The 9191-nt window shown below is 57.6% G+C and overlaps 2 protein-coding genes across 2 annotated transcripts in view; one reads left to right on the top strand and one right to left on the bottom strand.

Annotated features, from left to right (window-relative positions):
• Positions 1-466, top strand: part of LRRC3 (leucine rich repeat containing 3) — a 2158-nt gene extending 1692 nt beyond the window's left edge. Inside the window, exon 3 of the mRNA XM_009320217.1 lies at positions 7-466. Within this exon, the coding sequence (XP_009318492.1) occupies positions 7-466 (460 nt within the window). The remainder of the gene's footprint in view (positions 1-6) is intronic.
• Positions 467-2719: 2253 nt separating this feature from the next.
• TSPEAR (thrombospondin-type laminin G domain and EAR repeats) overlaps positions 2720-9191 on the bottom strand; it is a 13580-nt gene continuing 7108 nt past the window's right edge. Inside the window, exons 8-12 of the mRNA XM_009320214.1 lie at positions 6408-6594; positions 4189-4418; positions 3707-3894; positions 3242-3343; positions 2720-2873 (exon numbers count right to left, since the gene is read on the bottom strand). Of these exons, the coding sequence (XP_009318489.1) occupies positions 2720-2873; positions 3242-3343; positions 3707-3894; positions 4189-4418; positions 6408-6594 (861 nt within the window). The remainder of the gene's footprint in view (positions 2874-3241; positions 3344-3706; positions 3895-4188; positions 4419-6407; positions 6595-9191) is intronic.

Raw genomic sequence — 9191 nt, 5'->3', positions numbered from 1 at the left:
TGACAGGGCAGCTTTCAAAGGGGTAGCTGCCGGGCTGCGTACCCTTGACCTCTCCAGCAACCGCATCCGCAGCATCCCCAAGGAGGCCTTGCTGGCGCTCAATGCCAAGCTCCGCCTGGCCAACAACCCCTGGCACTGTGAGTGTGCCTTGCAGGAGGTGTTGTGGGAGGCACGGCTGGACCCTGATTCTGTCCAGGACATCACCTGCCACACGGCCCCGCGCGAGGAGTACGTGGGCAAGCCACTGCTCCAGGTCCTGGATGCTGGCGTCAACTTCTGCAGCGTGCATCAGAGGACCATGGACGTGGCCATGTTCATCACCATGTTCGGCTGGTTTGCCATGGTCATTGTCTACGTGATCTGCTATGTCCGGCACAATCGAGAGGACACTTGCAAGCACGTGGAGTACCTGAAGTCACTGCCGAGCACCCAGGGCCATGCAGAGACCACCAGCACTGCCCTGTAATGCAGGATTGGGGCACCCTGTTCCCAGCTTCTTTGCAGGGAGCCAGTGGCAACCTGGTGGGCTTCAAAGCTTCTTCGTGGGATTTTCCATGCTTGCTCTGGTCCTGCAAATGAGTGGAACTGACTTCGCCCCTCCCCAGCGATGCTGGACTGAATGTGAGCAAACGACATGAGGAAGGGATGCCGGGGACATCCCACGCAGACCTGTCTATGGAGCCCAGGTTCCTGGGGAGGAACCCCCCACGCAGACCTCTTCTCCCCTGCCAGAGCTGGGCTGGCAAGGAAAGCAGCCCCAGCCACATGCTCACAGTCCACGTGGTTTGGAGAAAGCAAACCCCTGAGGGAGAGACAGATGAGGGTGGGGGCTCTTGTGGGGCCAGGAGGTCCCTGGAGCCTGGGGTGCAGAAGGATGGGTCGCTCTGTGCAAGCCGGGTCACCCCATCCTGGCTCCAGTGAGGGACCGGCCTTGCAGAGAGGAGGACATCGGCCCCAGCCCCCATGTGGTATAGCAGCAGCTTCTTCCTGCCACCAGCAACCTGGGGGTGATCTCCCAAACCTTTGATTTCTCAATAAAGCCCTGCATGTAGGAAAAGCCCTCAGGGTTTGCACTGCACTAGGAGCCAGGCGTCCGGGGAGGGTGGTGGTGCTCAAGGGGGTTGCGCTTGTCCTAATTCAATCTCTCCCAAACCAGACAAGCCTAAATTCAATGTACCAGCACAACTCCCATTAGGTTACATCCCCTCCATCCTCACCCCAGCCTGCCTCGAGCAGAGGCCAGCTGGCCAAATGGTGCCTCTGCATCTCTGGTATGTCTCACCTTATCTTGCCTTTCCTCAGGGCCAAATTAGAGATGGTGCTTGTGGCTCAGCGTGACAGAAGCAAATTGAGTTCTGCCTTGTTTCACAAGCAAGAAATGGTCCTTCCCGGCAGAGCCAGCTGCAGCCACGTCTGGGCCGGGGGAGGAGGGAGGTCTGCAGGGGCTGCCTGCGGCGGCTCTCCTGGACCTGGACCCCAGGGAGGCTCAGGCCGGCCCCCCCCCCCCTTCTTGGGGGGCTGGCATCTCCTGTGGGCTCCCCAGTGCCAGGGTGGGTGGCCCAGCTCCAGCAAGAAACCCAGGGCCAGGGAAGGCTGAGCGATGCTCTGGGCCAGTCGGGAGAGGCAGAGGGTCCCAGGTGGGGGGAGGCAGAGAGGCACCCTCACTCCAGCACCCCGCTGTGCTCAGGGCCACCTCGTCCTCATGGGCCACCTATGGCCACGGACATGGCCCCATCTCGCTCAGGGGTGGCTTGTTGAGTGGAGGGAAGCCTCTGCCATGGGCAGAGCAGCTCAGGTACCTGCAGCTTGCACATGGGAGAAAGGCTGGGTGCACAGTTTATTAGAGCTCTAGTTAAGCAAAAGAGTCCCCCAGACAAAGGCAAGAAAGAGAAAAGAGGCCACAGTTTCACCTGGAGCAGTTTTGGGTCTTTCCAATGCCCATGGTAGCTGGATTGGTCCCAATGCACAGCAGGTTTGCTTGGGAGTCACTAACCTCATGCAATGGGGTGCAAGGACCAGCATTGGTCCTTGTGCACATCTATGGATTTGTACAATATACACATCACTCGGCGAGAATGATCAAAACCATCCATGGCGGAGTGGGAGGGTGGGCAGGCACCTACAGCAGTGGGATGGGGTGGCGAGGCCACTGAAGATGGACACGAAGCATGGCATGCAATGTCAGACCAGATGGGTCCTCAGCATCGCAGCCCCAGGCGCTGGGCAGCCAGACCCAAGCCTGAAGTAATCTTTTTCCCCAATTTCTCACATACCATTTCCTGCCCCTGCCACGTACCCACCCCGGCAGCACACGGTCTGCTCAGTCTCTTTCTTCCTTGCCTTTGTGCAAGCTCTGGCCACAACCAGTGGCAGCTCTGGGTCCTTCCTGGCTGGAGACTGCCAAGCGCTGCAGTCCCAGTGAGCCTGGGGAAGCGCTTGGGCGCCAAGCACCCTGGGTAGGATGTGGTTCTGGAGCGTGGCAGAAGAGCTTGCCCAGGAGAAACAGCACCAAAGCAGGGTCGCAGCCCCTTTGCCAGCCCCCGGACAAGGCTGCAGGGAGCCCTGGATCTCCCCTCCTCCTCCTCCCCCTCCTGTGGACCGCACAACCAGCCAGCTGCAGGGCTGATGCTGCAGCCGTTCCTGGGCTCTGTGGTCCATCTTCACTTCGATGCCCAGCTCGCCCCAATCCTGGTGATGAGCTGAGCGTGTCTCAGCCACCTCAGGTCGTTTTCAGCTTGAGCACCTTGGAAAGCGGCTCCTTGGCACTAGAGTAGAGGAGGTAGGAGCCCTCGGCGGTGTGAAATGCCTCCCAGTCTCTACAGCCAACAGTGGGGAGGTGGTGAGCTGCTACGAAGCCTTCATAGCCTTGCCACCTGCACAGGGAGGGCAGTTAGCTCTTGGGGCACAAGCTGGGCACCTGAAAGGGGGCAGGAAAGCCGAGCCATGGGACTGGCATCTCCCACCTCCCCACTGTGGTTCAGGGTGGGATGTTCCTCACTGAGGCTTCTCATTCCTGCCCAGAAACCTCTCCAGAAACAGGGAGCAGTCCTATCTGTCCAACCCTGCCCTTCTCCCACAGCAGTACCTGTAGATAATACTGTTAACGGAGAAGGTGAAGCCATCGAAGGAGTTTGCTACCACCAGAAAAGAGTCGTCTCCCACTGAGAAGAACTCCCAGTCCAGGGCACTGGGGATGAAGCAAGCAGAGACACCCACCCCTGCCCTTCTCCCACAGCAGTACCTGTAGATAATACTGTTAACGGAGAAGGTGAAGCCATCGAAGGAGTTTGCTACCACCAGAAAAGAGTCGTCTCCCACTGAGAAGAACTCCCAGTCCAGGGCACTGGGGATGAAGCAAGCAGAGAGGCAGGGGAAGTGGCCCCTCTGTGGGGGCCTTCCCAGCTGAGGAAGGTGCTGCGTGTCCACAGGACTGAGCCCACCCCACACTAATCTCTGTCACCCCGATGATACACAGAAAACCCTCTTCCCAGGCTGTTCCTGAAAGGAAATCCACCCTTGCTTCCAAATCCAGGGCCTTCTCCTAGCTCCCACTGGGATTTGGTGCCAAGGACCAGTCACGCATTGCCGTCCCCACCAGTCTCGGTCCCTGGCAGCGTGCAAGCCTGCATGAACCCTCCAGGAGACCTCCAGGTTGCTCAGGGGAAGGACACAGACTGAGGAGCACCCTGTCTCTTTGCACAGGTACCTGTAGGTGAGGAGGTCCTGGAATTTGACAAACATCTGGGCAGTGATGTTCAGCTCATAGATGGAGGAGTTGATGGCGTAGAAGTTAGAGGGTGCTGGCATCCCACTGTCATAGCTGTGGCTGTTTGCAACGGCCAGGAAGACTCTGTCCCCGATACGAAAGACCTCCCAGTCAGCAGCACCAAAAGTCTGTGGGGAAGGAAACCACATAAGAAGCTCAATGTGGACAAGCCTTTGCAAGCCAAGGATGCTGCGAGGTGTGGGGGGACCTGCTGGAGGTGTAGCGGGGAAGTTACCCACTCCTAAAACCCTCCAAGGAAAAAAATAAGCCACGCTCCATCAATCCCTATGGGAGAATCAGTGGGAAACTATCACTACCTTTCCAGAGGACTGAATAGCATCTGTCTCTGTAATTATTCCCTGGCTTGTCTAAACCCAGAGGGGGGACCTAGGAGTAAAGTTTGATCAGTGGCCAAGCCTTACCAGGATAGACTGGAAGAGCTGGAAAGAGCCACTGAGCCAGATGTAGATGTGCGAGTAGATCTTAGTGGATGTGCCATTGAACGTGTTAGCCACAGCTAGGAAGGAATACGGCCCAATGGTGAAAAATTCCCAGTCATAGGCTCCAGAGGTAGGGATGGTCTGGTTGGTTTCAAACAACCCTGTCCTGGGATTCCACCTGTATATCACGCTGTCTATGTTGTGGTTATTCCCTGCGAGAGACAGACAGACAGATGTGCACCGTAAAGAAAAGGAATACCTGGCTTGCGTAAGAAACAAGACCCAGAAACAGGTTCAGCTACGCAAATATTTGCCAGCAGGTTGCAAGGCTGTTTGCTAGTGACCAATTGCTCCCCAAGAAGTAGCCAACAAGACTCTAGGGCCTCCTGCCTACCTAGAGCCTCCATCCCGCTGGCAGCTTGTTCCCGAGTGCACAGTGGCAGCTTCGCGGCAGCCCCTGGCAGAGAATGGACAGAAGGGTGCTGTCTCCCCACATGAGCAGCACACCAGAGGCACTGTGCCAGTGTTGCGGGGCAGCCAAGCTCTGCCAGCTGTCCCACGGGACAGCCATGTGTAGTGGGGCCTGTCCCAGCCAGCTCCCTAAGCTACCTACATCACAGGCTGCCATCACCCTTCGCACACAAGCTCACACATCTGGGAGGGGGCCACAGCTGGAATGGTACAGCACTGACGTTTTTCAGTGCTCCTTTGCTAAGTCCCCGTGCTCAGCTCCTTAGCACTGGAGCTGGCCAGGGAACTCCATGTGCCAATCCCTGCTGATGGCACAAACTCCAGAAAGAGGGAGGGGATGCCACAACCTGCAGCCTGTCCTATGCTGAGCACTCGGGCTGAGCCCACCAGCACCAAAGCACGTGCTCCATCCAGCTCCTGGGCTCTAGTCAAGCATCTCAACCTCATGTCCATGTGGGACCCAGCTGGCTTTAAAGCTAAAATCCTTTCTGGACCTTCAGCCTGGCACGTCCCCTCCAGCCAGAGCCGTTCATCGGGACGGGAGGGCGAGCACCACCAGCCCCTTTCCACCCCACACTCAGTAAGCACTGCTGTACTCGGCTTGGCCCCACCTGGTGTTTCTGGTGGCTGAGCAGCAGCAGGGCCACATGTTAACAGGTTTACGGGCAATCCTCATTGCAATGGAAGAGACTTTGGCAAGAAGGGCTGCAGGGAGAATAGGGTGTGTCGGAAATGGCCACACAGGTAAGTGGCAGCTCCTCAGGGACTGACCCTCCACCACTCACTAAGGAGAACATCCCCAGTTTGGCTTGGCCATGAAGGTCTTAACCCCTGCATGGCTGCTGAAGGGGGCAGCTTTCTGCTGCCGCTACCATGGGAGTAGGTCTCATCCAAACTGGCCATGGTGGGGTCCAACAGGTAATATGTGGAGTTTCTAGCCCAGTTCACAGGCAGTTGGTGCCCAAGCAACCTGCCACCAGCTTTGAGCTTGGTGCCAGGGAAGCTGATGCCCCAGGAGCCAGCCCCGATGGCAGGGAAGGAGCCCACCGGCCCTCTGTCCAAACCTGGCTGGGAGCATCCTGGAGAGCCAGGGCTGTGGTATCGACCCATTCATCCCCCGTGCTGAGGGGTGCACGCCCGAACCCAGAACAACTCATGGCCTGGGAAGGAAACGAGGCTGGATCACGTCTGCAGGGTGCCCAGGGAGGGAGAGACGTTAGCAGGCTCTCACTTGGCTTCCCTCGGTTTCCTGTGTGCCCACAAGGCCAAGGCTTTGGCTTCTCAAAAGGCTCAGCCCCTGCAAACCCATGCAGCTGCCCTCACCACCCCACCATGTTATGTAGCGTTGGGGAAACAAATGAAAAGAAGCAGAGAGATTCAGCAAAGACTCCATCCCCACTCCTGTCCTTGTCCCCTGCAGTCAGAAACCCAGAATGAAACCATGTCAGCGACTTCCCCAAGTGCTTTTCTCTCCTAAAATGAGAGGGTCTGCAAGGGTTCGGGCTTCCTGACGGACACCGCATGCCGAGCTGTGTGCACTGACTCCCCAGCTTTGCCTCTACCCTCCTGGCAGAGGATGCATAGGGAGCAGGGAGCTGTAGTGTTTCCACAGCAATGGGAGGATGCTCTCAAGCAGGGTGCCTGCAGTGGGGTGCTGTGGTCCCTGGCATCACCCCAGGGCTGCCTGCCCCACCTGAGCCGGGCCAGTAGGGAATATAAGGGCTGGGTACCTTCTCTGTGGTTGACCACTGCGAGGAAAGCCTCTCCCTCAATGACAAATGCCTCCCAGTCCCTAGCGCTGTGCGTGGTGATCCTCTGGTACGTGATGAATTTCTCTTTCCTGTGGCTCCACTTGTATATTACAGAGAACTCCTGACCCCTGTCATTCTGCTCAAAATTAGCCACTGCTAGGAAGATCTGAAAAATAACAAGCCAGGACATCTTGGTTTTCTGCTCTCAAAGGGGCATGAACAAGCATAGGCAGGGTGAAGATGGGATGGGTGGGGGCAGGTGTCCATGGGATGCGCGGCCAGGGACCAAGGTGGATGGTGTGGGGCAAGACAACCCTGGCTGGCAGGGGTCCCTGAGCAGCCCCCAAGCAGCACAATGCACCCGAAGGGGGGACAGGAGCTTGTGGGGGTCTTTGTCCATGGCAGGAGAAGTGCCTGCTGCCTGCAGAGCTGGGGCAGGGATGAAACTCGCAGCCACAGCCTCAGAGCTGAGCCGAGGGAGAGCTGTGCTGTGGCCACTCGTGCCCCACCAGCCCTGGGTACGGGGAGCAGGGCCATGCTGGCGAAACAGGCTGGGGAGGGAGGGGGATCCAAGCTACCAAACCTTCCCTGTAAGGAAAGGTTGCTCAGAAGAAAAATCGCAGATATGATAACAATAATGATGATAATGATTCCCTGAGACAAAACATTTTCCATACCAAGAAAAAACCCCTATGAGCATCAGGGACAAGTGTGCAGCAGCAGAGATGGCCTTGAGCAAGGAAGGAAGCACGCCCAAGCTCGCGGGAGCGCACAGTGTGGCATGCCGGCTCTGCCACTCCAGTGTGTTTTATATGGAGCAGCAGAGGTTATGCTCCAGTTTGGGCCACAAAGAAGCACAGGGACACAGCCCACAAGCAGAAAACAGTCAGTGGGGGTGGTCTCCTGCCTCCTGCCCAGCACAGGACCCCTGCCAGCACCAGCCTGGGGCTTTGTCCAGCCGAAGCTCAGCCACCCCCAAGGATAGAGACCTTGCCCCTCAGTGGTGGCCTGTCCCAGGTCCACAAGTCCCTCCAGGGAAGGTGCGTCCCCAGAGCCTGGCAGCTCTCCCTGCAAGCCCCAGTCCAGGGAGTCCCTTCAGGGCATCTCCAGAAACACAGCTTCAGAGGGAAAAGGAAGGCCTGGATCCAATGCAGCAACTCCGGAGCTTGCAGTCCCTTGATCTCCATTGACAGGAGCCACCAGTAGACCCCAGCACTGCCCTCTGGGGCTCTTCACCCCATCCTGGCAGAGCATCAGCAGGTCCTGGTGCAGTAACGATGTACTGACACCTACAGAGGTGCATCACACCTGCAATGTGTGCAAGGAACCTGGGCTAACTGGAGAGGTCTGTACTGCTGCTGTTGCAACATGTATCTGGTCATCATCTCCACGCAGAAACATGCCAAGCACGGGCAGCTGCATGGAGGGTGCCTGCCTCTGACCCCAGCCATTCTGGAACATCGAGCTAGCCCCAACTAGAAAACCTGTCCCAAGCTGTGCAGGAGAGAGGCCATCCTGTCTTGGAAGTCTGAATAAGTTTTTCTCAGTGACGACCTGAAGGCAAACCCGGAGCATGTGAGCCTTGGTGAGCACCAACATGGGTGCTTCACTGTGCAGGAATCATGGGGAGTTGGGACCCCCCCAGCCCGGTGGTCTTCTCTGCCCCTGCAGCCATCACTGCAAGGGGGTGTTGTGGGCCCAGACTAACACTGGGGAGTCTCAGGGTGGTTCCCATCAGCGGATAAATCCAGCCAGCAAAGTTCCCATCTCCTGCCCAGCCGGAGGAGCTTTGCAGAGCAGGCGCAGCACTGGGGATGGCAGGCATGTTCCCAGCCCAGAGCCAGCTTTGCAACACAGCTGCATTTTTGGGGCTTGATCAGGTTTTCTGCAGGACCCCACTGTTAGGCAGGTAACGGGGGACATGGCCCATTTGTATCCAAACAGCAGGGCTGTCAGCGCCCTATCCCTCTGTACCCTGGAGCATGTGGCTCGTGATGGGGGAGCCCTGCAACCACCCTGTGCGGTGCCCAGCAAGAGCGTGGTGACAAAGTCAGAAGGGATCATGTCGGAGGGGGAATGATCTGGACTCCCCTGGAAGCTCTGCACAGAGCTGGCTCTCAGCAGATGTTTGTTTGGCTGGACCGGAGCTCCTTGCAAAGTAACAAGTAGCTCCGCAGGGAGAGGAACCAGGCAGATACCCTGCAGAAGTCCCATGGCAGATTGCCCAGGGGAGGAGAGAGGGCTCCAAAGTCCTGCAATGATTTAAAAGCAAGCGGGCTTAAAAATGCAGAAGGTTGGACTCAGTGGGTCTCTGGGAGGGAGCTACAGGCTCCGATGGCTCTGTAAGACCACAGGTAGATCTCTGAGTCCAGAGCGGACCTTAAGCATGGCAGGACACCCGCCACAGTCAGAACTCAGGGAGGTCTTTGCTCTCTGTGCTCCCATGTCAGGAGCTGCACGTCCCTGAGAGCAATGCCACAGCCACTGCCTGGGGTGACTCCTGCCTCACTTCATGGTGCCTGCTGGGAACCACAGCAAAATCTGCTTCCCGGGGGGCTCAGCCTTTGCACCAGGGTGGAGGCTGCACTATGAGCACACCAAGACCAGGCTGGACCACAGCTCTGCATGATGTGTGTCCACACACGAAGGACATTTTCACACTGGCACTCACTACATCTGAGGCAGGAACAGGCAGAGCCTGCTAGAAATGAACCTGCACACATGGGGGGATCCAGTTCCAACAGCTGGCTTTGGAGGCTGACC

The sequence above is a fragment of the Pygoscelis adeliae genome, unplaced genomic scaffold (genome assembly GCF_000699105.1).
Source record: "Pygoscelis adeliae isolate BGI_AS28 unplaced genomic scaffold, ASM69910v1 Scaffold833, whole genome shotgun sequence".
Taxonomy (NCBI): Eukaryota; Metazoa; Chordata; class Aves; order Sphenisciformes; family Spheniscidae; genus Pygoscelis; species Pygoscelis adeliae.
This window is presented reverse-complemented; position numbering and strand designations above follow the sequence as displayed.